Source organism: Tenrec ecaudatus, chromosome 15, assembly GCF_050624435.1.
Source record: "Tenrec ecaudatus isolate mTenEca1 chromosome 15, mTenEca1.hap1, whole genome shotgun sequence".
In the NCBI taxonomy this organism is placed as follows: Eukaryota; Metazoa; Chordata; class Mammalia; order Afrosoricida; family Tenrecidae; genus Tenrec; species Tenrec ecaudatus.
The window spans coordinates 18,183,802-18,211,656 of record NC_134544.1 but is presented as its reverse complement, the minus strand read 5'-3'; the positions used below and the strand labels follow the sequence as shown (position 1 = coordinate 18,211,656).

Here is a 27,855-nt window from a genome sequence, read left to right as displayed (position 1 = left end):
GACCACACTGAGAACTACTCTCCCATTATTCTGAATGTGGTGTGCCTTCAGGACCTCTGGTGGCACTGCAGTGAAGCACTCAGCGGCTGCCAACCAAAAAAAGCCAGTGGTTGAAAACCACCAGCTGCCCCACAGGAATGAGATAGGGCACCCTACTTCCTTCAGTCTGAGTGACTGCCTTGGAAGCCCTCTGCCCTGTAAACAGTGACTGTGAGTCAGAATCAACTCAGTTGCTAACTCCGTAGCCTAGGTTTAACTCGGAAGACTAGTACTGAAATCATTTGTATGGGTCTTTGTAAACTTTAGAGCAGGCACCGTCTCTTAGTATTCTCATAGTTACACATAGTACCCAGCCGATCACTCAATAAGTAGCCGCTGAATTGAGAGGCGGGGGGGGGGTACTCTGCTTCAAAATTATCCTTGTTGGTTGTCTGTTATTTGGGAGGTGGCCCAGAAGATTAAAAACAAAAACCAAACTCACTGGCGGGGAGGCGATGCCCATCCACAGTGACCCTATGGTGACAGCTGTTTAGCTCCTGTTCACAAAGGGTTAACCAGTACTGTACAGTCATGGGGCAGTCACAGATAACGTCTGACAGTATAGAGGGATGATGTCTAACAGCCATACTGCTTTTGGATCGTTTCCTGAGTGCTCAGTTTACACCAGTGTGCTATTCACATGCCGTGTTTATTTGAATCTTTATAACACCCAAGTTTCAGGGATATTGAGGTTGAGGCCAAGAGAAATGATGATTTCGGACTATTTGTCTTTAAAGAAGCGAGAAGCAATGAGTGGGGAAGTGCAAACTTAAACAGGCAGCTCTTTTCTTTTTCTGTTCTAGGGAAAACATCGGTAAGCGTTTGGGCAAGTAGAGAAAATCCCAAATTGCCTTATTCTAGGTCCATATGTTACCAAATAGCTAACCTTTGAGGGTCTGGAGATGGCAGGATTTGGAAACGGTGACCTGTTGGAAGTGGGGGGATTCTCTGAAGTGAGCAGTGAGGCTTACACTGACATCAAATGTTGGCACTGGGAGGAGAGCAGCGAGCCCGCAGATGGTGCTGGCAGGGCACTTTTCCTTGGTATCGAGCATGGGTCATCCTGTGAGAATCCAGCCCAAATGGGCAGCAAGTCCCATGAGGCTGTAACTTGTTTTCATTGGGGGCCCTGGGTGTGCAGGCTGAGAATCTCTTCTCTTTCTCTTTTATGTTCTTTTTTCAAACCAAACCTACGACTCTCGGGTTGATTATGACTGGTTCCTCCAACTACCTAATTAATTCAGCTTTAAAATATGTATGCTCCCACATGTACACATATACATAGGAGCCCATTCAGAACTATTCACCAGGGAGTAGAAATAAGTTAAAGTATTTTCAGTTGGCTATTGATACCTCACAATAAATCCTTAGCTATACTTCCGTGTCTCACAACCACATGCATGGACACTGTCTGCCCCAGGTACAGCCCATCCCGGATGGCATTCCAGACTGGTCTGCTGGTATACACCCTTTCCTGGCAAGGTAGACACAACTTCTTGGAGTCTTGCTCAATCTATGGAAATCTGTCCTGGTGTGGCACGCCCGAGCCCCAAGGGCGGATGGTAGCACGTCCCAGAGGCCTCCAAAGCTGCCAAAGGTGCATTAAGCACTGACTTAGAAATGGGCTATGACCTGCCCAAAACCTTCCCCCATGAGGTGATCGCTGAAGATATGGGTGCTGTGCAAAGTGTGGTGAGGAAAGCAGATGGTGCCCAGCTAGCAGAAAGATGGTGTCCAGGGTCGTAAAGGCTCGTCTTAAAACAAGCAGCTATCTAAATAAGGTGTCCACGTGAAAGAAGCACACCAGCACATGTGACCCAGGGATGGTAAATAATAAAATCCAGACCTGGAGGAGGGAATGGTATCAGAGATGAAAATCTGACAGTGAAAGCCCAAAACCCACTGGCAGGGGCCCTTTGCAGAATAAGCCCTCGGGCTATGGACCAGAGATGGAAAGCCTTGTTACCAGAGTCTACGGTAGGTGGATGACTGCAGATGTAACGAGGGCAAAATGTGACACCTGGTCATTCTCTCCCTCTTGTCCCAACGTATAATTGCTCCAGTTATTAATATTTTCTGCTTCATTACCGATTGAGTTTTCCCTTAGTTTAACTGTGTCATTGTTGGACCATTTGTTTGTATTGTCTATTTTTTTGGTCTGATTTTAATGTACCTAAGACTTAGATTAAATAAACCTATAGGGACAACAACTGGACCAAGAGATTCAAAGGGACATGACGGGGAGGCTGGCAAGAAGTGGGGAGCTGATAACCGCGGGTGCGAGGCAGAAGAAATGCCCTGGACCTGATTGTAATGGTGGTTGCCCAGCTCCTATGAACATGATTCACCTCCAGAAATGTATGAGATGTGAGTTTTATGTCGGCAAAATCTTTAAAGAATAGACTAAGGAAAAAGCAACGGGCTATGGAACGTGGACCAAGAAAAAACCATTGTCGCCACATGCTGCTGTATCTCAGGGGCAGCCCCTCCAAGCCCGCCCGCAGCAGCTTGTCATGTGCCAGAGGAATGAGAACATGGGGCAGTGACCACCAGAGGTCTCCCCATCCCGACCATCTCTGAACGTTGGAGCGCACGGAGCTCGGTGGGTGTGCCCCTTCACCTCATCTTCTAGGCTGCACCCTTCAGTCTGTGGGCTGTCCACCTATTGGGGCCGATGACCCCCATTTACATCCCATCCCAGACCTCCACTATCAGCTCCCCGGATACAGACAGACGCCCATTGGCTGGCTCCTCTGAGTGACTGTCACTGCCTTCCGGAAGATTCCAGTCCAACGCAGACAGAAGAGAGCTGGTCCACAGGGTTTCCGAGCCTGACCATCTAAACGGTAGCAGACCACTGGCGTCGTTCTTCCAAGGAGTGGCCAGTGGGCTCAGGCTGTTGATTTTCAGTTAACAACCCAACACTTAAGCCACTGTGCCACCCTGGCTCCTGCATGACTGATAGGCTTGTCTTCCCCTAGGAGACTTACCTGTCGCTCTCTCGCCTGCTTTTCACATCACCTATGCTTGGTCAGGGACTCCTATGTGCTGCACCTTCAGTAGGTATTGAGAGCCCATACGAGGGGGCTACCGAAAGCTCATGGAAAAAGTGGAGTTAAAAGAGACCGGAATTTTCCTACAAACTTTGTGCAACCCCATCCCCTCATAAAAACCAGTCACCAATGAGTGGGTGCCAGCTCCTGGGGACCCCGGGGGGGGGGGTCAGAGTGGCACTCTGCTCCACAGGATGTTCAGGGGCTGGCTTTGTTGGAAGTAGGTCACCAGACTTTTCTGCCAGGCACCTCTGGACAGCTCCAAGCTTTTGGTTAGTGGTGAGCATGGTGGCTGGGGGACCCTGCCTTACCATAGAAAGCAGGTAGATGATTTTGTACTCTTCCACTGCTGTCCCACTGCCATCTCTCACCTCATTGATCCCAGTAACCGCTGGGCATCTCCCCTCTGTCAACCTCCTTCCCTGCGCCTGAGACTGGTCTTGATATAGCAGACAGAAGGATCATTTGAAGCCATGAAATTAGCTATTGTTCCTCCTGTGCTTAAAACCCTCCAACTGTATTTCTGCCGTGGTCTCAACACACCGCCTAGCCTCCTAGTTGTCCTCATCATCTTCATCATCCAGATTACATACTATACACGTGTCTGATTAATTGATGCCAGCAGCCGTAACAAATACCACCCCCCCACCCCCTTTTAAATGGCTTAAGGAGATAAGCCGCTACGCCCTGCTCACACAGCTCTGGGCAGGAGGGCTGGAACACAGATCTCTTTCCTCCATTGGGTATGTGGTTCTGCCTTTGGGGTGCCTCGACCTTGGACTGTGATTCTTGCCAAATGCATGTGCCACTTCCAGCCAAGTGCCCGGGACTAATGACCTCTAGCTGCAAGTGGGACGTGTAGTCTCCCTATGGACCAGGAAGAAGAGCCAGGCTCGGCAGATCTCTAGCCAGCCTCCACATCATTCAATCAAGATAAGCACCAAATGCATCAAAGGTTTTAATATTAAGGAAGAAAGGGAGGGAGAAATGAAGACTGTTCTAGAAACAATGTATAGGTTTTCCTCTAAAGACCTAAAGAAGGCCTGTCTGAGCTATAAAAGGAGATCAATCACATAAAAATTAAAATCTTCACAAAAATAGTTACACACACGCACCCCTCACTCTTAAGTGCGTTGAAAGGAAAGGAGGGTGGATTCATATGCGGACCGTGGTCTAAATGTATCAGAAATAACGGATAGAGCTCGGGGGAATGGTGAAAGGTCTAACAGGAATGGCCCAAAGGTATGGGAGGACACACGGTTCCGAGAAGAAAGAAAGGCACATGTGCACATTCCTCTCCTCCCCGAGTCTCATACGCACGCTCTTCTTTATACCTGTCTTCATCTGCATGCATCTGTGCACCTGTAACTGGTGTGGTTTTCCTCTAACATGGGAATTCCACCATAAACAAAAAGACTGCGAGGAACTAATGGAAGAAATTCCCTCGGGGGCTTGGAGGACAGTGACACAGGGTGTTGTGAGGGGAAGTAGGTGGTAGCTTGCCACCTGTCCCTCTCACTGTGTCCCCTGTAATGACAGAGAGGAGGAAAGCCCCATCGCATCCACAACGTAAAGATTTTTACCTTCAGCCCCCTGAGGGCTGTCCCCTGCAGCGCCTGCGCGGTGCCGAGATCGGGAGCAAGGGGCGGTACTGACTGGGGGTCCTTATGTCATTTCAGCTGCCTGGACCTGGAACAGTGCTCTCTCAAGGTCCTGGAGCCGGAGGGCAGCCCGAGCCTGTGCTTACTGCGGTTGCTGGGCGAGAAGGGCTGTACCGTCACAGAGCTGAGCGACTTCCTGCAGGCCATGGAGCGCCCCGACGTCCTCCAGCTGCTCAGCCCCCCAGGTAGATGCTCCCGACGCCCCTGCAAGGGGAGGGCAGCGTGGTGAGCCGGGCACGCGCCAAGTGCTTCTGGAACGGGGAAGTGTATAGAGAACCTCATTTCCCCACCGCTCCAAAGCCGCCAACCCACAACCTCTGCCCCCTCCCACCCCACCTCCCAGTTTGACCTAAATCACGTGACTGCCAATTATAAGAAAGGCCAGGAATAGCCCATGGAGTAAAAGGAGCATCCTGAAGGTGGAGGATCTTGTAGGAAGATTTTGAGACGCTATCAGGCTCAAAACAGGAAAAAAGTTTTAACAGTTGCCTGAAATCATTTAAACCATATTTTATATTTTTATTTTTTTGTTTCTTTGGACAAGCTGACAGAAGGGGAAAGCCAAAAAAAAAGGTGTCCATTCATAAACACAAGTGATCTTGCTTCAGGGCCTCCAGGGCAGAACCTTTAAGTACTTGCCTACCTAAGAGGTTGGCTGCCCACAGGGAGGCTCAGACAGGACCTAGCCAGCCACTCCCGTAAAGAGTACAACCAAGAAAACCCAATGGGGCGCCTCTCCCTGTCGCACAGAGCGGATGGGACAGAGCCGACAGCATCCTTGGAAATGTTCCTTTCTTTACCCACAAGGCTCCTGGGCAGATGGTTCTGAAGTTAGCCGCCCAGGTGCTCACATGTGTAATACGGAAGTTCTCTGTTTTTGTTTTTGGGAAACAGTTACATTCATGTAGTATGAATTGTGTATTCCTTTCTGGAGTCCAGCATGCCCCATCCCCAGCTGAAACAGACCCCTGCCACTGGGAGTCAGGCTCAGTGGTCCCTCTCTCTACGTCACAGCTAAGTGTCCACTCGCCCCAAAATTGTTGTCTGTGGGCTGAGGCACCGTTGCTTTGGGGCGGCCTTGCAGGATTGCTTCCTCTCTGACTGGGCTTCTCAGCAACCCCGTTTGCTCCCCGCCTATGTCTGAGAAAGATTATGGACAGCCCTTAGGTATGGGCCAGATCCACCCCTACCCTCCAGCGCTGGACTTATGGTCCCACTTTTGGCCCTTTGGTCCGTTCCATAAGCACTGGATGGGGAGAGCAGGAAAATGATGTGTTGAAATTACCTTGAGGCAGACCTCCACAGGGATCACCAGCCTTCGTTTTTAAGACCCGGATCCCAACACAACCAGGGTTGGCTTCAGTATCTTCAGCATGAGGATAAACTTAGATACCCAGTTCATGATGTTTCCATATACAACAAGGTGTCCGCACGTTCATGTGAAAATAAGGGAATTAACTGATGGTGGAACCTTTCCGAGAGCTTGCTGAAACCCCCTCGTATTTGTGTTGCTTTTAAGTGAAATCCTCTTAAGCGGAGATTCATCTGATCAATGCCCTTAACCCGGAATCACTTGACCACAAAAGCGCTTAGTTAACATTTGCTGTGCGGGTTTCATTACCTGTACCCCCAAAACTCTCCCAGCTCAGGTGCAGTGATGTTCTTCATTTCACTTCAGGTGTCATTTAGAAATACTGCCATGGTAAACAAGCAGTCATCTAGCTCAGAAGCAACAAAGCCCACATGGAAGAAGCACACCAGCCTGTGTGATCATGAGGTGTCAATGGGATCAGGTATCAGGCATCAAAGAACAAAAAATCTTATCATTGTGTGTTCACCTTCCCAATACAATTGCTAAAGACAAATGGTACATAAGCAAATGTGGTGATGAAAGCTGATGGTGCCTGGTTATCAAAAGATGCATTGTCTGGGGTCTTAAAGGCCTGAAGGTTAACAAGCGGCCATCTACCCCAGAAGAAACAAAGCCCACATGGAAGAAGCACACCAGCCTGTGTGACCACAAGGTGTCGAAGGGATCAGGTACAAAGAACAAAAAATCATATCATTGTGTGCTCACCTTCCCAATACAATTGCTGAACACAAATGGTGCATAAGCAAATGCGGTGATGAAAGCTAATGGTGCCCAGTTATCAAAAGATACAGTGTCTGGGGTGTTTTTTTGGTTAGTTTTTTTTTTATCTTCTGGTTTTGGTTTGGGGGGTTTTAATTGTTTTATTAGAGGCTTATACAACTCTTATCATAATCCAGTGTCTAGGGTCTTAAAGGCTTGAAAGTAAACAAGCAGCCATCTAGCCTAGAAGCAACAAAACCCACATGGAAGAAGCACACCAGCCAGTGTGATCACAAGATGTCTAAGGGATCAGGTATCAGGCTTCAAAGAACAAAAAATCATTTCATTATAAATAAGGGGGAGTGCAGATTGGGGACCCAAAGCCCATCTGCAGGCAACTGGACATCCTCTTACAGAAGGGTCGCGGGGAGAAGACAAGCCAGTCAGGGTGCAGTCTAGCAACAATGAAACATACAACTTCCCTCTAGTTCTTCAATGCTTCCTCCCCGCCCGCTATCCTGATCCCAATTCTGCTTTACAAATCTGGCTAGACCAGAGCATGCACACTGGTACAGATAGGCACTGGAAACACAGGGAATCCAGGACGATGATCCCTTAAGGCCAGTGGCGATACCAGGAGGGTGGAGGGAGGGTGTGGTGGAAAGGGGGAACCGATTACAGGGATATACACATAACCTCCTCCCTTGGGGGGGGGGGTGGGGACAGACAACAGAGAAGTGGGTGAAGGAAGACATCAGACAGTGTAAGACATGACAAAATAATACTAATGTATAAATGATCGAGGACTCATGAGGGAGGGGTGGCAGAGAGGGAGGGGAAAATGAGCTGATACCAAGAGCTCAAGTAGAAAGCAAATGTTTTGAGAATGATGATGGAAACAAAGGTACGAGTGTGCTTGGCACAATGGCTGGATGGATGGATTGTGATAAGAGGTGCACGAGCCCCGACACAATGATTAAAAAAAATACTGCCGTGCCGGCACCCAGTCAGATGACGGCACAGAGAGTCATGGGATGTTTCTCATCAATGGGGAAGCTTTTCCATTTCCCCTCCTACCCTATTTTCCTTTCACTTCACTTTTCTGCTTGTCATCGTGGCCTGCGACCTGCGCCTCAGATACCCGTCTTATTGTGCACTGCTACCAAGATCAGGACAAGGACCTTATTCACTACCTCACAGGCTGCCGTGAACACTGTAAATTTTGCCAGCAACATTCATGTGGGAAATTCGTTTTCCGGAAGTTGACGTTTAGCCAAAGTCATAGTCAGTTATCCCCAAAAAAGAGAGGATTAGAGCTCATGCTAGAAAAGCTTAATGGAGCCCCCGGAGGTATAATGAGTTAGGTGCTCGGCTGTTAACCACAAAGTCAGCAGTTCAATCTCCCCAGCCACTCCACAGGAGAAAGATGAGGCTTTCTGCTCCCACGCAGAAGGAAACTCACAGAGGCAATTCTGCTCTGCCCTGTAGGTTCGCCGTGGGTTGGAATCACCTCGACAAGATGGTCATGAGGTTTTCGGGGGGGGGGGTGTTTGAGAGAGGAGTTCTAGATCGTTTGGCCTCTTTGGTTATGGAATAGTGCCTCCATTGCCTCTTTGACCCACAGACTTTGATTTCTTTCTTCCTCTTGCAAGTTAAAATGAGCTCACTATCGGCTTTACCAAGGGCTCCCCTCGTCTTGTGACTGTGAGGAACTTGTAGTTGTGCCTGCAGAGGAACCAGCGAGCCCTAGAAAAGAGGCACAGATGGTCAGCACAGCCAGGTAGGCAATAGAGGTCAGGAAGCAGAAGGAAGTGGGGTCTGGAAGCTGTTTCCGGCTTGTGGCGTTCAGTGCAGCTGGGCGACGCAGAAGAGCCGAGGGTGTGAGGATGCAGGAGGCGGAATAGAGCTGACATGAGTTGCTACCAGGAGAGGAGCCGCCATGGTAGCAGAGGAAAACGAATGATATTCTGGGAGGCCGTGGGGTTGCATGAGCCCTTGCGTGTGCGTGTGTGTGAGAGAGAGAGAGAGCATAGAAGATTTCAGAGCAAGGCTTAGGTGGAGGCTAGCAATGTTGTGGTTCTGGGCTGGTGGAAGTAGAAGCACTTGAATATAGGTAGTAGTGTCCGCCCTGGGAAAGCTGTCTATAAATGACATCAGTGTCTGGAGGGTGTTGTGTCAGAGACCCACTTAAGGCCACCATGGGCCCTTTTGCCTAGAATCATCGTGCCTGTGTGTCTGTTTGGTCGTTGCAGCCGGGTTTTGGGCTGGCTGTGCACGCTGAAGGTTCAGTCCTCAGTTCCATCATACCTCGTCCATCATAGTCCCCCAGGCTCAGAGGAAATCAAGGGACCTCCCTGGCTTCCCCCGTCAATGTTATCGGAAAATAAGCCGGTCTGCCAGGAAGCCCTGCGTGCACAGCTCCAATGAGACTCTCCTTCGTGCGCACGGAGCCCGGTGCCATGTCCTCCACTCACCTTTGTTCAGCCCTCCTGCCGAGGGTGGCGCAGGTCTGCCCGCGGTTCCCGGCGCGCAGCACCGTGTGGGAGGAAGGAAGTGTGTGTGGTTAAACCCTGTGGGAGGTTGTGTGACTTCTCTGTACCGTGCTCACCCGGGGCAGTTTCCGAATCACATTCTGCCTTTCAGTTCTCACTCTCTGAAGCAAGAAGCCATAAACACCTATTTAGTTGCTTGTTAAAGACTGGACTGTGAGATTACCCCAACAACAACCAGCGCGTCTGAGAGTGCACCCAAAAAAGCATTCAGTCTCGTACAAAGGAAAGCTGCTTTCCCCGATGTCCTGGCCACCAGATGTCCATTCCTGCAGGACACGTCAGGGGACAAAGCCCTTTCAGTGGCCATCCGTCTCTTCGCTTTGCATAACGTTGTTGCTGCAGTTGGGTGCTGCCCAGTCAATTTTGACTCTTAGTGGTCCCAGGGGTGGGGTAGAACTGCCCCTCCCCCTCCGAGTTTCCTGGGAAACCTGTTCATGGGAGCGACCTCCAGGTCTTTTCCCTCCGCAGTACTGGGGGTGAGATGGGTCAGCCAACTCTTCAGGCGGCAGCAGAGCCCTTCACCGTGTGCCGTGAAGCCTGACACCCATCCCAGCACCCCCTTCCGCGCGCCCCTCACTGGGACAGAGGATGGCTTTAGTGTGGGCGGTGCATGAAGAACTGTCTCCAATGCGGAAGGGTCTTAAAGCCAAGAAAGCCCAGGCTTGCGTCCCACTTTTGCTATTTTAACTTGAGAGAGAGAGAATTTCCGAGAGGCTACGCGGCGTATGGAGGTAATTAGAATGGTCCTCTGCAAATGACTTGTCTCCTCTTTTCCATGGCGAAGTGCCCTAGGTAGCACCCATCCTCATAGGACTGTTCCGAAGGCTGTAGATGCAAAATGCCGGCACTTACAAACTCAAACCCGTGGCCTTGGAGTCAGTCGGTTCCAGCTGCCAGCAGCCCTCGCTATAGGACACAGTAGAACCAGCTGCCCCATCAGGTTTCCAAGGTTGTAATCCTGGTGGAGGTAGACTGCCAGTCTGTCTCCCCGCAGTGGCTGGCAGTTCAGACCGCCCAACCTTTCCTTCAGCAGCCGAGCATTTGCCACCACATCCCCAGCGCTTCGTGGTGTGTGGAGCCACCTTTCAATGACAGGCCCAGGCGTATTGTGATGACTGCACCCATTCCTCCCTTCACGTTAAACACCCAGTCCTGTCTGTCACCAGGTTCTGTGGCTGGCAGTGGACCCAAGGGTCAGTAAGACCAACAAGGCCCCCCCTGCTCTCCTAGAGCTCCGATGGTAGTCGGTGAGACGGGTCAGGAAAAGAGAAGGATGTCAAAGGATGACAAATCCCGGGAAAACACAAAGTGCAATGAGTGTCACTGAGCATGAGGCCTTGGTGCCAAGTTGGGCATCCATCCATACGGTCGGCAGTTCAAAACCACCAGCAGCTCTTTGGGAGAAAGACCGGATTTTCTACTCCCGTAAACAGTTACAGTCTCAGAAACCCACAGGGGTCGCCACGAGTCAGCATTGTCCCAGTGGCAGTGAGTTTGGTTTGGAGCCGAAAGGAGGCAGCGACATCCTATTAGAGACAGAGACGATGAGAACGAGCTGGACACTTCGTAATCTGGGGACGAGCTCCCGCGAGCGAGTAAGAGGTGAGGGTGAGAAGCGCGGCTTTGAAAGGCATCTGCTTTCAGGCTGGCCAGCAGGAGGAGAATGGTGGGGATGCGCGTGTGCAGCAGGGTCCCCGTAGAACCTTGTAGAGCATGGGGAATACAGTGGCCGACAACTCGGCGGTTCCCGCTGGGGCGTGATATGAATTCATGTACTTCAGACTGCTGGTTGGGAGCTGGGAGACTATTTGGCAGCCTGTGGCCACGATTCGGTCAAGAGTTGGTAGTGGCCCCCCACGACGCTGGCCTTTACCCTTCAACTTGGAACTGAAGGCACCTCCTCATTAGAATGATCAGCCACTAAGATCGAAAGGGCAGCATTGACCCAGGGACTGAGTTCAGAGGGGGAGCACAGGAGGAGGAACGGAAACAGCAGACTCGGAGAGGAAGTGGGATACCGACAGACTTTGCATTGAGGGGATTGCAGTGGGGGAGCTGAACCAGAATGAGGCTAGCTCGCTGAATGTAAACCTGTCCTCTCTGTCAACCTCCACCTAATTCACAATGAAAAGTTGTTTAGAAATAGAAGGGGGCGGAGCTAATGTGGGCTTGGATTAAGATCATGGCGTTCGATTGGTGAGAAATAGAGATGCTTGTTTGCACGAACTTGTGGGTCAGTTACCTGTGGGGAGAGAGAAAGCTGGAAGGAAGCATTCCAGGGTGACTGCTGGGTTTCTGCCCCAGTAACTGGATGGAGGAGGGGCAGCTAAGAGACTGGGTATCTCTTCCGAGCTGAGGGCTCAGGGGCATGTTAACTTGGAGATACCCGTTAACCCCACTGCCTCTGGGTCACTGTGGCCCTATAGGACAGGGTGGAACTGCTCCGTAGGGTTTCTAAGACTAACTCTTTGGGGGAGCAGATAGCCTCCTATCCCCGATGGGTTTGAACTGCTGACCTTTGGTTTGGCAGCCCAGCGCTTGACCCTCCGTACCACCAGAGCGCAGCCCAGTGCTGGACCCTCCATACCACCATTAGATGTCTGCATTTTAAAGCCAGTTTAGCCAGAATGCCTATATTTCTCAGGTTTATGTTTGCTTCTGTCTCGTTTCCATGAAGGGGTCCTGATGTCCTAGGGGTTAGTCTTTGCTAACTCCAAGGTCAGCAGTTCAAAACCACCAGCCACTCCTCTCAAGAAGGTGTTATACTCCTGTAAATAGTTACAGTGTCAGACTCACAGGGCTACTTCTACCCTGTCCTATGGGGTCGCTGTGAGTCAGCACTGACTTGATTGCTGCAAGTATAGCATCGTCTGGTTTTGTTTGGTTGTTGATACAGTTTGTTTGTTTTTTCTCCCCCCTTACCACCTGTAGACACAACTTCTGTTTATCGAAGTTTGGGTTAGTCTAGGTTGACTAGAGAAATTCATAGACACTGGTGTATAAGAGAGAACTTTATATCAAAGAGAAATTGTACATTAAGAAAACATCCCAGTCCAGATCAAGTCCATAAGTCTGATATTAGCCCATACGTCCAATATCTATCTATAAAGTCCTCTTCAGACTCATGCAACACATGCAATGACGCTGAATGCAGGAAGATCACGGGCCAGTGGGTGGGAAGTCTTGTGGATCCAGTGGCGGTGGAAGCATCTCAGCGCTGGTGTGTGGGTCTCCATATGTCTCCTTCAGCTCCATGGCTCTAACGTAGCTCCATGTGTCTTCTCATCAGGAATGTCTCACAGTGAGTGAGTGTGTGTCCCGCCTCCAGCAAGCTATGTATCTCCTTAGTACCTCCAAATGAGGTCGTCAAGCTTCGACTTGATTGACAGGCTAGACTCTACCCCTTCACAAATTGACCCCCAGGTTATATAACTACCACAAAGCTGTAGAATCGAACTGCCCTGGCAGTGAATGCTGAGTTATGGGGTATGGAACTAGAGCATCGCGCGTTTACTGGCAGAAGGAAGCGTGCCCAGCTCATGTGAAACATCAGTCTTTCTGACCAGCATTCTAGCACCATGCACGCAAGTCCTGGGCCTCATCTGTCTGGGGCTGCATGGCATCAGAATAAAGGGTTCACGAGTAGGAAAGCTCTCCCATGACAAGAGTGCTACATGATTTTCTGAAGGCCCCTGTTCCATTTTTAACTATCTCCCAGGGTTCCCCAGACTCCTACATGTGAACAATCTCTGGTTAATATGTGCTCACATTTAATTTGGCCTTTGTTCAGAATCTTCCTTAAGGAACTCACATACACCCCTCACCTGAAAACAAACAAACAAAAACACCGGCTCCCTGCCATCTAGTCAGTCCCCACTCTTAACAACTCAGTGGGCAGAGGAGACCTGCCCCCTGTGGGTTTCTGAGGCTGTAAGCAGTGAGCCTCCTCTTTCTCCCATGGAGTGGCGAGTAGGTTTGAACTGCTGACATTGTGGTTCCAGCCCCACACGTTCTACCAATACACTATTTTTATTCTGGAAAGTTTAGAGCCTCTGTTATATTAAGATTTCTGTTATTTAGCCTAAATCATCTGGTTTGGATCTTTGGATTGGCAGACACAGAGGGTAACGGAGGCTGCGCAAAGGTCCCATTCAGGAAAAAGAAAACAGAAGGGCAGGAAGTTAGCTTTCAGCTGTCTTTCCTCTGCTAGCACCCCAAAAGGTTCTAGAACAAACCTGGTAGTGTGTGCTAGAACCCCGACAAATGCAGGCTCTCCTGGGGGCTCTCTTTGTTGTTATCTCTTGCTACATGCCAGATGACCCCAAACTGACAGGTTAAAGCACGTATCATCTCAGAGGCCTTCTAGGACAGGAATCAGGGAGGCTGGGCTGACGGTTTGGGCTCAGGGCCTCCTGACTCACCTGTCAAGCAGTCAGCGGGTGGGGGTGGGGGGAGGACTGGTGTCATCTGAAGACTTGACTGGGGCTGGAAGGGACCACGGTTCCCCCTGGGCTGTGGGCGGGAGGCCTCAGGTCCTTTCCTGACCAGCCAAGCCTCACCAGAGAGCTACCTGAGCACCCTCCCGGCCAGGCAGAGGACTCTCCAAGGATGATGAGCTGAGAAGAGGATGGCAGGTGGGGTGGGGGTAGGGGTGGGAGTGGGGATCTGGGGGAAGATTTCCTGGCAATCTCCAAGTTTTGTCAGGTCTCCTGTGCGAAGCGTTCACATCACAGGTGTCCAGTGGACGCTCCTCTGTGCTCACCAAGAGTCACTCTCCTCCTGATGCTAACCCACAGTGGGATGCTTGAAACACGATTTATAAGGTGCTGAAATGCCACACCAATAGTAGTGCCATGAACTCAGCCAGAGTGCCACCCACTTGTGCACTGAGGACCAGGTGCTCACCCAGCGACAGTGTGAGAACTGGCTGCCACCCGTACCCCCTCCCTGCCCTCAAACTGATGCCGACTCCTAGAGCCCCGATAGGACAAAGGAGAACAGCCCCTTGTGGGTTTCTGAGACTAAACCGTTGTGGGACTAGATCGCTTCATCTTTGGCTGGTGGTTTCAAACTGCTGGCATTGCAGGTAACCTGTGATGCCACAAGGGTGCCCACCAATGCTGAAGTGCATCCTCATCTCGGGGGTTACATTGTGTGACAGGAGCCCTGGGGCACGCTGGTTAGAGCACCTGGCTGCCGATGGGATGGCTGGTGCTCCCATCATGTGCTCTGTGGGCGAAAGCTGCAGCCCTGTCCTTCTGGGAAGCAGACAGCCTGGGAAACCCTGCCGAGCAGTTGAACTCTGAACTCTGTCCTCCGGGGTAGCTGTGAGTCCAGACAGACTCAGCAGCCACAAGTTTGGGGTTTAGAGAATGGAAAAGGAGTTTCTAAGAATTGCAGAAATGAGGCAAACATCCCCCACCCCAGGACGGGGGCGGGGGTGGGTGGGTCAGTAGGCCAGTTCCTCCTGCAGGCAAGTTCTCCCCCGAGTTTTGGGAGGGAGATGTGAGTGCTTGCTTCATGACACAGATAATCATGCAGGTGGTGACCAAAATGTTTGATTTGGGTTGTTTTTGTTACTGTTTTGTTTGGTCGCAGAAATATAAGGAAGGGAAGTCCCTCCCCTGTGACTTCCTCTAACTTGTTTCTTTCTTCTTTTTCTTCTAAGGAATCAAGATCACTGTAAACCCAGAATCAAAGGCAGTCTTGGCAGGACAGTTTGTGAAACTCTGTTGCCGGGCAACCGGCCATCCTTTTGTCCAGTACCAGTGGTTCAAAATGAATAAGGAGGTAAGTTTTCCCAATGATAGAAAGTTGGTGAGCATGACTGTGATGGTCTTCAATGTGCTTTGGGAACCCCCTAAAGGATCTGTTAGGCACAGATACATTTTTACTCCACAGTAAAACCGTTCCAGAGTGCTTATGCGGAACCTTCTGCACGAGAATGAAATCCCTTCTCAACTCTAAACCCTGTGGAGACGAAGGCTTGCTTGGAGCGGCAGTGTCAGTGGATAGGAGACATCACCTCTACATTCTAATACGTTGATACAGTTCTCTCTCTTTTCTTTTCTTTTTTTTTTTGCAATAGATTATGTTCCAAAGCTGTCCAAGCAGAATGCGATTGCACTGTTGTTACGTATTTTAAGCAGTCCACATAACTGTCTTATCAAAAGACATCATTCTGGTTAGCAGAGCAGTAATTCCTTTCTCTTGTGGAAGGGCTGTATTCCTACGCCATTTTTTTCCTACGCCATTTTAAATCACGTTTTAGAATTCTCTCTCTCTCTCTCTCTCTCTCTCTCTCTCTCTCTCAATTTCCTTGAGATTCTATAGAAGAACACTAATTAATCTCCAAAGAGAGGAAATACAGACAGAATTTTGGATTCCTATGGATTCCAGACACTCCGTAGTCAGGGAGGCTGGATGAGCCCCCGAAACCAAGGATAACCCCTCAAATCTTCTTACCACCAAACAGCAGTTCAGCTTCACAGGTCAGGACCGTCCGCCTTGAACGGTGCGTTCTCCAAAGGCCTGTGGATCGGCTTGACCCCAGGGAGAATCCAACGGGAACTAAGAGGCAGTGAGTTGATGCTAACGGGGAGCAACAACTTAGGGGAAGAGGGCGAAATGGCCACCCCACCGAAGCGCAGGATCAGCGTTGCAGGACTGCACACGTAAAGCGGCTTGGATTGGTGCATGCTCCCCGCAGCAGCAAAAACAATATTCCCCGAGATACCCCCATTCCAGTGTCCACTCTCCAAGCCTCTCCCACCTTATCCATCCCCATACTCCCTGAGACTGAGCTCTTCAGTCTCTGGCGGTTCCCCTTTCTCCCAAAGGACACCAGCAAATCAGAACCTTCAGAAAGGGCCGTTCTTAGAGCAAGATCGTCCTGTTTGGGAGGGTCCCTCAGAAGATAGTGTTCCTCCCTTCCCACCCACCAGAGTGGGGTCAGTAGTAAGAGTTTGGGGGACGTGGTGCTGGCGAGGCCCACCGGGCCCTGTCATGACTCACCGTGTGGGTTCCTGCCTTCAGGGGTCATGGTGAGCCTCAGCCAGGGGTCACAGTGGGCCTCAGCCAGGGGTCACGGTGGGCCTCAGCCAGGGGTCACGGTGAGCCCCAGCCAGGGATCACGGTGAGCCTCAGCCAGGGGTCACGGTGAGCCTCAGTCAGGGGTCACGGTGAGCCTCAGCCAGGGGTCACGGTGGGCCTCAGCCAGGGGTCACAGTGGGCCTCAGCCCATGCTGTCTCTAATGCCCGGCCTCGCAGGAGTCCAAAGTGAACGGTATTTTTACCAGGTTTTCCCACTTTCAAAATTACATTTGTTTAAATAAATGCCTTCTGGTGGCGAGACATAGGGGAAATCCATACTACTTTCATCACTTGTGAAATGCATCCTAATTTGAAAAAGAGAGAAATGGTTGGGGGTGGGGGCAGATGGAGCGTCCAAGTGGCCTCTCTTCAGAAGATGCGGCGTGCATCTTCACCAGAAGGAGAGTCCCGCTGTAAGGAAGCCCACAAGTGGGCAGGTGTGTGACGGTCTGCCACAGAGGACAGAGTTTCCAGCCAAAGGCACGGCCTCCAAGAGGGAGCCCGGGGGTCTGCCATGCCCTCCCCACTCCTCTCCGCCCACACCTCGGGAGAAGCTCCATGCTGGGGTAGCAAAGGGCCCGCCCTCAGAATTTCCCAGCCGAGAAGCCAGGGCTCCCAGGTGAAATGACTCGCTAGGCCGATTAGATCAGAACGGAAATGCATTGTGATTCGGTGCCGCGGAGTCAGTCCTGGCACCCTGCGCCATGCTCCCAGTGGTTCTTGGGGCTGAGCCCGTCTAGGCAGCCCCTGTACCATTCCCTCCTGTCCTGAGTCTTCCTTTCCACCGCCCTTCCACTGGACCAAGGCTGATGTCCTTCCCCAGGGTCTGACAGCATGTCCAAACTGCCTGCAACAAAGCCTCACCACCCTTGCCTCTGAGGCGCATCCGGCCCGCACTTCTTCCAGGGCAGATTTGTTTGCTCTTTTGGCATGCCGTGAGACTCTCCATAGGCTTCGCCAGCACCACGGTTCAGCTGCATGGACAGCCAGCTGTTACTTTCCGTGGTCCCCCCACTCCACCGCAGTGTGTGTCTCGTTGACTAGTTACTGCCCGCCAAGAGTGGATTTCCATCGTAGATGGTCCAAGATGAGCGACTTAACTGGTTTGAAACAAGAGAACAGATCCCTGCAGGCTCGTGTGGGCCGTGCGGGTGGCAGCTTACCTCTCTCTGGTTAAACCTCACAGTTCTCAGTGACAGAAAGCGGCATTCTGGAACCGGGTGGGCTTTCAGAATGCTGCAGGCTTTCCAGAGTGCCAGCCAGGAGGCGTAGCCGGGCTCCGCGCATCGTTCTGGGGTGCGGTTTCTCAGGCCACCGCTCCTTTGTCCTCCGCTTGTTGGTTCTGTCACAGATCCCGCACGGAAACGCTCCAGAACTCACCTTCAACAACGCGCACGTCAAAGATTCCGGCTTTTACGTCTGCCGAGTTAATAACAACTGCACCTTTGAATTCAGCCAGTGGTCCCAGCTGGATGTGTGCGACGTTGCAGAAGTTACAGGAAACTCCCGGAGTAAGTAAAACAAACCCGCTGCGGGCTCCTTTGGAGATTTGCTGTATTTTACACAATTCCTACTTTGTTCACAACAGTCCAAAACCCAGCACCTCAAGCGCACGAATGTGCTTCATCCTGTGTACCGCCACCAAGTAGGACATTTTTATCCTATTCTTGTGGACACGTATGTTCTCATAACAGATGCCTTAGCATGACGTATGAGGAAGCTGCCAATGGAATTGAAAGTTCATGGACACTTCCCACACCCAGGCTTGTGAAGCCCCCTTGTAGAGCCTTTCTCAGCCTGGTACCTGCTGGTGGCTTCAGATTTACGTTCCCTGGCCTTCCCTCACGCCCACCTAGTCTACCTCCCAGTGTGATCTCGCCCCGTTAATTTGGCTCCATGTCTTGGCATCAGTTACTCGAGGTCATCTCTTGGTCTTCTCCTAGTAACTGTTTCCCCGCTTGAAGCCGGAGAAGCCCATTGACCTTATCTCTTCATCCACCTCATCCTCGTTTTATTGTAGGACAGACATCGTGTATATGGAGGAAGGACAAAGGCCGGGGGAAAGAGATTTGTGACCAGCAATAAGCAGGTCCTCGTCTTCTCTCGGGCTGTTAGAGACACGTGTGGGCCTGGCGGTAGTGTTGTTCTGCTTACCAGTGATGGATTTGATGGGAGGATGGGGATCTGGTGTAGGATGTAGGACTTGATTGCTGGAGACACGGCAGAGGGCTCTGTGTTTCCCAGCCCTGGTGCCAGGTTTCCCAACACAAATCACACTCTTCCTTGCAGCCTGGCTGCCAGTGTTTGGGGTTGCTGAGGACATAACTGTCCAGGCCGATAATCACAAGGTCAGCTGTTCAAACCCACCAACTGCTCGGAGGGAACAACTTTATACTCTTGTGAAAAGTCTCGGAAACCCGCAGGGGCAGTTCTGACCTATCTTGTCGACTCACGGGCAGTGAGAAGGATATCTGTTCTTCCCGTGCCAGAGGGGCCCTCCTGCCTGCTGCCCTGCCCACAGGCATCCTGGAGGCCACTAGCACTCCCTTCCCTGAGGCCCTCCCGTGGGCCTGCACGGCATGGGTGGCCCTTGTCAGCGTGCTCCTATCACCGTGACCTCCTTCACGGGAGCTGCACGAGGGCCCACGGGGAGGGCTTGGTGAGCAGGCGCAGCATCTCTTCGTGACTAAGGCCCATGCCGGCTTTGCTGTGTGCCTGGAGCTTTCCCTGGTGTAACCCCGAAACTTGTGCCCCAGGAAACCAGCAGCCCCAGATACACCGGGAGAGTCGGGCACCCACCTGCCAGCTCACGCTCTAGCAAAATGTGCGAAGCCTTCAGCCGCCTCCCGCTCACTCTCTCCTCAGTTCTAGAGGCATCAGGTGGGCCAACCCAGGCAGGTCCTGTGGGGGTAGAAGTTGTGACGGCCCAGAGCAGGATGTTGAAGCACCGCCAACCCTCCGTGAGGGGACTCAGGCACGGTCGTGACGAGGCTTCCCGATGAGTGGTGTGCTCCCTTCATACCAGACTACTTCCACACGCATGAGCCACTTTTACAGATCTGCGGATGGAATCAAGTGCACGTTCTCCACTTTCCTGTAGCACTGGATCCCCTGGGGCAGTGGTTCTCAACCTTCCTCATGCCACGACCCTCTCATATAGTTCCTCATGTTGTGGTGACCCCCAACCGTGAAATTTCATTACTATATAACGGTCATTTTGCTACTGTTATGAATCAGGTGACCCCTGTGAAAGGGTCATTCGACCTCCAAAGGGGATGCGACCCACAAGTTGAGAACCACTGCTCTAGAACAATGCATAGGAATCTCCCCAATCCTTTATACCAGCTCCGGGGACCCCCCTCCCAATGACGCCTCCATTGATCCACCTGCTCTGTCTCTGATGAGCAGTCCTGTGCTTCTGTGCAGCCAGCAAGCATTACTGACCCCCTGGCTTGTTAGACACCGAGCCTCTTGCCGGAAGCCCAAGGCCCAGGAACCCATCACATCCGCGTGGCAGACGGGTGTTGAATGCATGAACTCCGATACCCTGCCTTGAGCCGCCATGTGAGAGAGAACCCACCCCTTACTGCTCCTTCAGTCCGTTTCACGAAGCCAAGTGATGTCAGAGGGCCGGGTGACAGCTCTTAGCATGGAAGGCGAATATTACTCAAGATGTCAATGTCGTTGACAAGAAGCCAAAAGACGGAACGCCTCTGGGAGGCGCTCAGACTGGTCTCCCTCTTAGATTCATGCCTCGCGTTGCACTCTGAAAACCCCACAGCGTGTCCACCCCGAGCAGAGCCAGAATTGACTCAGCGCATCTGTCCACAGAGCACCTCTCTCCAGGGGGCCCCCTCTGCCCCGAGGAGGAGCACTGTCACCCGGGACCTCATGCGAGACATGCAATTCTAGATGGTCCAAAAAAAACCCCACAAAACAATGAAAGATGAACCTTGAGGACAGGGGCCCTGTTTTTACCTGCGCCTGAAAGGGGGAGATTTCTCCTTCCCTTGGAGATTTCATTTTTGCGGTCCTGTGTCCCTCTCCACTTAAGGAAGTCTGGACGGCGTCTCGGAGGCCAAGCTGCAGATCTGTGTGGAGCCTGCGTCGCAACGGCTGAGGCCAGGCAGGACGTTGGTGCTGGAGTGTGTCGCCGTGGGCAGCCCGATCCCTCGCTACCAGTGGTTCAGGAACGAGCTGCCACTGGCCCACGAGACCAAAAAGCTACACGTGGTAGGGCGGTCTTTTTCTGAGTATTTCTGGTGTCGATAAATGGGTCCCATTGAAGTTTCTGATGACCGTTAAAACAATGTTCTTGGGGAGGGGGTTTCTTAATGTTTTTTATTTCTAGTCCCTCGAGACTTAATATTTACCGGTTCTCAACAGCTGACATGTATTTAGAACTGGGTACCAGCCTGTCTCAGAGTTTATACTTTAAAATCCCATGCGGAACCATCACGTTGTGGGTTTGCGCATACTCGTCTGCGAATGGCTCAAACCTTCCCAGGTGCTCTGCTCTGTTTGATGCGAGTTAAAGATGCAACGGAATCCTGTTTGTGTTCTCATGTTGCCTTAGGTGCCGTGCGTGGGCCTGGAGCACCAGGGCACCTACTGGTGCCGAGTGTACAATGACCGAGAAACGCTGGAGAGCAGGAGGGCAGACATCGTCGTAGGTGAGCCTGGCCTAGTAGCCCCCCGGAGGGCAGCATTGCAGCAGTGAGCACATTGCTTTCTGTCTGGACCGCGTAGCTGTGCTTTTATGCATCAAGTTTCAGGGGTCCAGTGCTCATCCAGAAATGGGAGGGGACGGATACTAAATTCATCTAGCTTCCCCCACAAGAAGCAGAAGGAAGCTATTTTAATCATCAATCTGTCTCCTAACAATTTTATAAATGTGTGGTAAAAAGTCATCCACTAAACCTTTAGCTATTGGAAGGAAGGAAGAGAGAAAGAAAGAAAGACAAGTAGGAAACGATTTTTAAGCACACAGAGCTCATAGTGACCCTACAGGACAGAGTAGAACTGTCCCTGTGGGTTTTCGAGAGAGAGCCTCATCTCTCTCCAGAGGAACGGCTGGTGGTTTCAAACTGCTGACCTCTAGGTTAACTGCTCAGTGTGCAACCCACTCTCTGCCACCAGAGCAGGGGAAAACAATCTTTATTAAACATTTTTCACAACCAGAAACGCTATTTAGGGTCTCAAACTTATTTGGCCTACCACCCCTTTCCAGGGGGGCAAAAAACGATTCCGCGTACTGCCGTGGCAATTGAAGACCCTGTGCAATAGCCCATTATCTGGGATAAAGTCTAGAGTGTGGCTTTTGCAGCTCCCCTCCCCCGGGATCATTCCAGCACCCCAATTTCAGGAAGCACTGATCTAAAGGAATGACTGGTTTCCTAGGAACTCTGTGACATGGGTATTTGTTCTCATTAAGTGTAATAAAGGCATGTGAGGTCAGTACTAATCGGTGTCAATGCAGATGCTGGCTTGCCGGCATGTTTCTGTGATAGCTGTCTCTCTGTGTGCTGAGTGGCGGCCCTCTGTAAGACCGTGAATTACAATCTATTCCACTTTGTTTCCCTGGAACAAGGAAGAACAGAGGAGGCCGTGGAATGCACTGAAGGTAGTACCGCCCTTTGGTCCGGAAGCCAAATACCTGCATGCTGGTGTAGCCCGTTGCTTGATTGGTGACACACGCTAACTTACCGGGGGCAGTGGTGGAAAAAATACTATCCGTCGGAAATGAGCTGGATGGAAGGATGTTGTAGCTTAATTTTTGAAGTCTTAAACTTGCCACTGATGCTGCCAAACCGAGATCCTGTTAAAAATCACCGTTTTAAGTTGATTTTTCTATTGGCATATCATTGTAAAGTTCCTGCGTGACATCTTGCAGATGCTGACCCTTTGCAATGTATCGTTCTGGTTCGTTTTCATCTTCATGGAAGATGCATGGCTGTGTGGCCATACAAGGTGGGAGCAGCTGCACAAAGTTCATGGGAGATTCCCAATACCACTTCATTCCACTTTACCCGGAACTTTCTGGGACCCTCTCTTTGTTTACATGGTTTCATCTGTCCTCTTGCCATGAGAGAAGTACAATTGGCCCCTTTAGATTTTGGAGACCTTAAGACTTTACAGGAGTAGACAGCCTCATCGCTCTCCCTTAGAACAGCTTGTGGGTTTGAACTGCTAACCTTGTGCTTAGCAGTTCAGCGTGTAGACCACTAAACCACTAGTTAGGTTTTAAGTTGGGTTGCTAACAGCAAGATCAGCAATCTAAAACTTGCAGGGGCTCCGAGGGAGAAAGATGTGGCTTTCTACTCCCGTAAAGAGTTTCAGTCTCAGAAACCCACAGGGTCACTATGAGTCAGAATCAACTCGATGGCAGTGAATTGGGGCTTGGGATTTTAGCCACAATGTGATTCTTTTCAAATACAAATGAGATTTCTGCAAAGGCCAAGGCAGGAATTTTTATTGTTTGACATGCGTTCTTATCAGCTATTAAGTGCACTATTTTGATATAAATTTGATAAAAATCTATTGTCACTGTTGAAATTACAAGGTTGTAGGTTAATCTATGACCCCTTTGACTCCTTTACCTGATATATAAGGAGCAGTGAAAATTTGATTTCAATATGACCTTTCTAATCGGTTAGAATCAGCCGAAGCAGTAAGTGGCAATGAGTACATTTTACAGCTTGAATGACCTTCCTGCCCTCAGTGTGATGGCCCACTGTGTTACAAAATTAGGATCGCGGATAGCAAAGTATTTTTATCCATCTCTGCCTCCTTACGCTGTAATATCATCTTCGGACCTACTTGGGTAAATTCAGAAAATCATATTAACTCTTGTATTTCCTAGTTTTCCTGCCCTTCCTATTTCTCGGGTATCACTTTGAAATGGAATACTTACTGTTTTGCATCTAATCCATTGTGGCTGACCGGAATTAGTCATTAAGAAAGGCGGGGTTTCCCAGTCCTGTGACCTCAGCCGTATGCATGCAGGGACATTCGTGAGGGGGACCTAGCAAATTCTTCCTCCTCCTCATCCTCCTTGTGTCTGATTGCACGGTTTCTACAACCCTCTCACACGGAAGACTTCTGAGCATAAATAGAAACTCTGCTCACAGCTTGGCTTCTAGGTGAGGCAGGTTAAAAACCATAAAAAACCACCCACCACCAGCACCACCACGCAGAGGTCCTTCTGTACCTGCAAGGGGCTCCCGGCATTTTTCACAGCAGGGGGTCACACGACTAAACAGGACTTTTCAAAGAATAAACTTCTCCAGAATGCTCGGAGATGAAAATCAAACTATGAAGTCCCCCCCACCCACACCCCAAATTGTAGATGGAAAAGCTAGCTCCAACTCTCTACAGACAGACTACAGATTTCAGTGATGTTTTATCATTGGTGGTATAATATTTCCAACTTACCATTAATATTCTTACCTTCGTGAAATTTGGTGGGGGTGGGGGGCGGCTATATGGTCACTGATCTTTCTTTTGATTATTTTATCTACACTTTGACCAATATAACAGCATATCTCTAGATGCAAGTGTGGTTTCTAAAGCTGTGTCCTTGTTCAGCGTCCTTCAAATACTAACAATTTTAGCGTGTAAAATTGATAAGCTCCACATGTCTGTTTGTTTCGAAACTACAAGGCTGTGCGGAGTCACCTGCCTCTGCCACGGGTGGCTGTTACGGGCCTGCAGTCACTGTGTTGTTGTTGTTGTTGTTAGCTGCCATTAAGTCAGTTCCAGCTTACAGCGGCCCCACGTCCAGCCGCACGAAGCACTGCCCGGTCCTGCTCCATCCTCACAATCGCTGTTAGATTTGGGGCCCATTTTGGCAGCCGCTGTGTCTGTAGCTCGCCCAAACGCATCATCCCTGTCAAGGCATGATAGGCAGAAGAAAGATGCGGCGGTCTGCTCCCATAAGGCTTTCAGCCTTCGAAGCATGGCGGAGGGCGGGGGTGGGGTGGAGGGGGTGGTGGAGGAGGACACTCCGAGTCAGCGTCAGCAGATTGGGCTTTTTGTTGTGGAGACACAAATCAAACCCCGAGGGAGAGAGGCTCCACCCACACCTGACCAGCACTGACCAGACAGCCTGAGACAGGCACTGTTAGAACTAGCGGACACCCAAGGACAGGTCCGGACTGCAGTCACAGGACAGAGGCGCGGCACTAGGGGAAACCAAGGCATGCAGCGTAGGCTAAGAATATACCAGTACTGGTCCAATCACGGTGGCCAGGATTCCATACCCGCCTAACACGGGAAACCAGCTTGGCAGGGGTACGGGAGAAGTCGGCACTATCTTCACCATGGTGCCATGCATCTTAACCTGCTCTAAAACCACAGTCGACCTGAAGTAAAGATCATCTGGGGTCCTGAACTCGTTTCAAGAAACCCTGGAGGTGCGGTGGTCATGCACTGACCCTGGTGGTGTGGTGGTCATGTACCGACCCTGCAGGTGCGGTGGTCATGCACTGACCCTGGTGGTGCGGTGGTCATGCACTGAGCGCTGAATGAAAAGCTGTGGTTCGAGCCCACCGGCCCCTCAGCAGTCGGCTCCCCCCACCCCCCACCCCTGGCACGCTCCTCCTCCTCTTGCTAGGAGCCAGATTCAGATTCAGCTGGACAGCCCAGCACGCTGGCTCCAACGAGGCTACAGACCAACCTGCGCCCTGACTCTCTGCCCCATAATTGGCCAGGATATCAGGAACATAGAATGAGCCTCTTGCCATTGAGAGGAGACAACCACTTAGAAGTCTTTTTTTTAAATCTTTTTCTTTTTTAATTTTATTTTTTATCGTTTTATTGGGGGCTCATACAACTCTTACCACAATCCATACATACACCCATTGTGTCAAGCACATTTGTACATTTGTTGCCATCATCATTCTCAAAACATTTGCTCTCCACCTAAGCCCTTGGCATCATCTCGTCATTTTTCCTCCTCCCTCCCTGCTCCCCACTCCCTCATGAACCCATTATTTTGTCATATCTTACACTGTCCAACATCTTCCTTCACCCACTTTTCTGTTGTCCATTCCCCAGGGAGGAGGTTACATGTAGGTCCTTACAATCGGTTCCCCCTTTCCACCCCCGCTTAGAAGCCTTAAATGATAACTCACACTCCCTCTTCTTCACAATCATTGCATGGCTTCTCATTTTTAGGCTTTGAAAAATCCTGAACTAAAAAGACATGGCATGTGACATAATCGCTCAACAACTAATTCTTTGAGTACCTGATATTGGGTTAAAGTTGGAAGGAAGTTCCATTGTTTAATATTAGTCTGTTTTCTTTTGTTTCAGATGAATTAAATCATTTCGAGCATCCTGGTAAGTAACACGTTGTGAGATCTTTCCATTACTGAGTGCCATAGAAACACCCCAGCCTCTCTTTTGCTCTTAGTCAGGATCCCTGGTGGTGCAGTGGGTTGAGCACAGCCACCAGCCCCTGTGCCGGAGAGAGATGGCCTTGGGGACCTTATGGGGCCTTCTACGCTGTCCAGTAGGGGCCCTGTGGGTCAGTGGACTCACTGACAGTGGGGTTCAGGCGTAGTGGGACCTGTTTATTGAAATCATCAACATCCAGTGTCGAACCTATTAAGTGGATGAAGCACAATTCCATGCACACCAGAAGAAGAAAACTAGCCTAGGTTTTTAAACCTGTGAGGCAGAAAGGGACATTGAGGCCACATGAAGTCCGCAGTAGGTTTTCATCCATGAAGGGGTTAGTCAGGGACTCCTGACGGCCTCAGAAGGCAGGCAGTGGGAAAACGTGACCTTTATCTGGATGATGAGGCACCACTTCTGCTAGCAGTCGGCCAAGGACCCCACCTGGGTTGGGCTGGCCTGACCCCGGATCCTGGTTCTCAGGTGCTCTGTCCTAGTGCAGATCCGCACATGTGGGCAAGGCATCTGTGTGCAGGGAAGTGCGTGAGTGTGAGGACAGCCCGCCCCGTGCAGGGCAAGCCCCTGAGTGCCCAGACTGACTGTCGGAGGCAGAGCAAGCAACCAGCAGCACTCTGAGCCCATCGAAATCAGAAACCTCTGGAGGCGTTAAGCCGAAGGAAAACCTTTAACTGGGGCACGAGGCTACTGCTCTGGGGAAGGAGAGGGCGTTCTGAAAGCTAGCCATGGGAGCTGAAAGGGTCCTCAGAAGGTCCCCCCCCCCACAGCCCCCGGGGGCCGAGTCAACGGGTGGAGTTGCTCCTGCGTCAGGCTGGCCGAGGTGCCGTTATCACCCGGCCTGCCCATCCTCGTTCTTCTTGCCCCAAGACCAGTTTGCCAAGCTTCACGCCTGGATTTCCGCCAGCACAGACGTATGATGACTATGAATGGTGCTTCCACCAGATGATGACATACTAGCCAGGGACTCACACTGAGAAGACCCCCATCACCAGTGTACCTTCTCCTAGCCAAGAGTTCTGGGGGAGCCCTAGGGAGGCTGGCTCCCCACACCACCACTTGATCTAGTTGGAGCCTTCTTGTCCTAAATGCCCCCGTTGTTTCTGGCCCTGCTTCCAAGGACACTGTGGGACACGGCTTCAGAAAGACCTGCACATTTGCACTCCCATTGGTGGTTGGGTGTGCAGCTCTTGGCGACTCTCGGACAGCATAGAACTACCCCATAGGGTTCCCTGGACCGCAGCCCTTAGTGGAGCAGACCACCGGGTCTCTCTGCCTGTGGAGCCGCTAGTGGGTTCGAACCAACATCCATTCTTTGGGTTAGCCGCCCCCCAGATGACCTACAATCACCAGGAGGCTTCTAGAATATCCCCAGCCCCCTCCTCGGTGATCTCCACACCCCCGGGAGCTCTGCGCAGTTTGAGTTTCTGCTGGAATGGTATGTGAGGCAAGCCCTGGCAGTGTTTGCGTCCCTGCAGATGCCAGGGGTGCGGGTGCTCTGCGTCATGCCCAGCAGGTGCTGAAGAGCATGGTGGGGAACGGGGTCAGCAGGAGGAATCATCTGGGAGGAAGCAGCCTTGGCTCTTTGGCTTCAAGTTGGAATCCAGGCCTGCTCCTTCCCACCTTTCAGCAAAGCGGAGGTGACCACACGGTACCTAACTCACAGGGGAGAGTGAGATGAGCGGACTCAGTTATACACAAAGCATGGAGTTTAGAGCCAGGCAAACAGCCGGTGTTGCTGCTGGGCCGCTGCTGCTGCTGCTGCTGCTGCTGCTGGTGTCCGTAGTGGCGGTCGTGACTGGTGGTGGTGGTGGAGATGATGGTGACCGTGGTGGTGGTCATGACAGGCATGGTGGTGATCGTGATGGTGAAAACGGTGGTGGTGGTGACGGTTGATGATCCACCACCACTGTCAGACTGCCATTTCCACCTGTCCTGTTACGGATTAGCATCCCCAGCTGTGTCAGTCAGCT

General features: G+C 51.1%; 1 protein-coding gene across 2 annotated transcripts in view; it reads left to right on the top strand.

Annotated features, from left to right (window-relative positions):
- MALT1 (MALT1 paracaspase) overlaps positions 1–27,855 on the top strand; it is a 48,122-nt gene that overhangs the window by 1,244 nt on the left and 19,023 nt on the right. For both annotated transcript variants that reach the window (XM_075532683.1, XM_075532682.1), the window contains exons 2-8: positions 4,772–4,938; positions 15,045–15,166; positions 17,820–17,979; positions 20,523–20,701; positions 21,045–21,141; positions 22,059–22,091; positions 25,784–25,810. In XM_075532683.1, the coding sequence (XP_075388798.1) occupies positions 4,772–4,938; positions 15,045–15,166; positions 17,820–17,979; positions 20,523–20,701; positions 21,045–21,141; positions 22,059–22,091; positions 25,784–25,810 (785 nt within the window). The remainder of the gene's footprint in view (positions 1–4,771; positions 4,939–15,044; positions 15,167–17,819; positions 17,980–20,522; positions 20,702–21,044; positions 21,142–22,058; positions 22,092–25,783; positions 25,811–27,855) is intronic.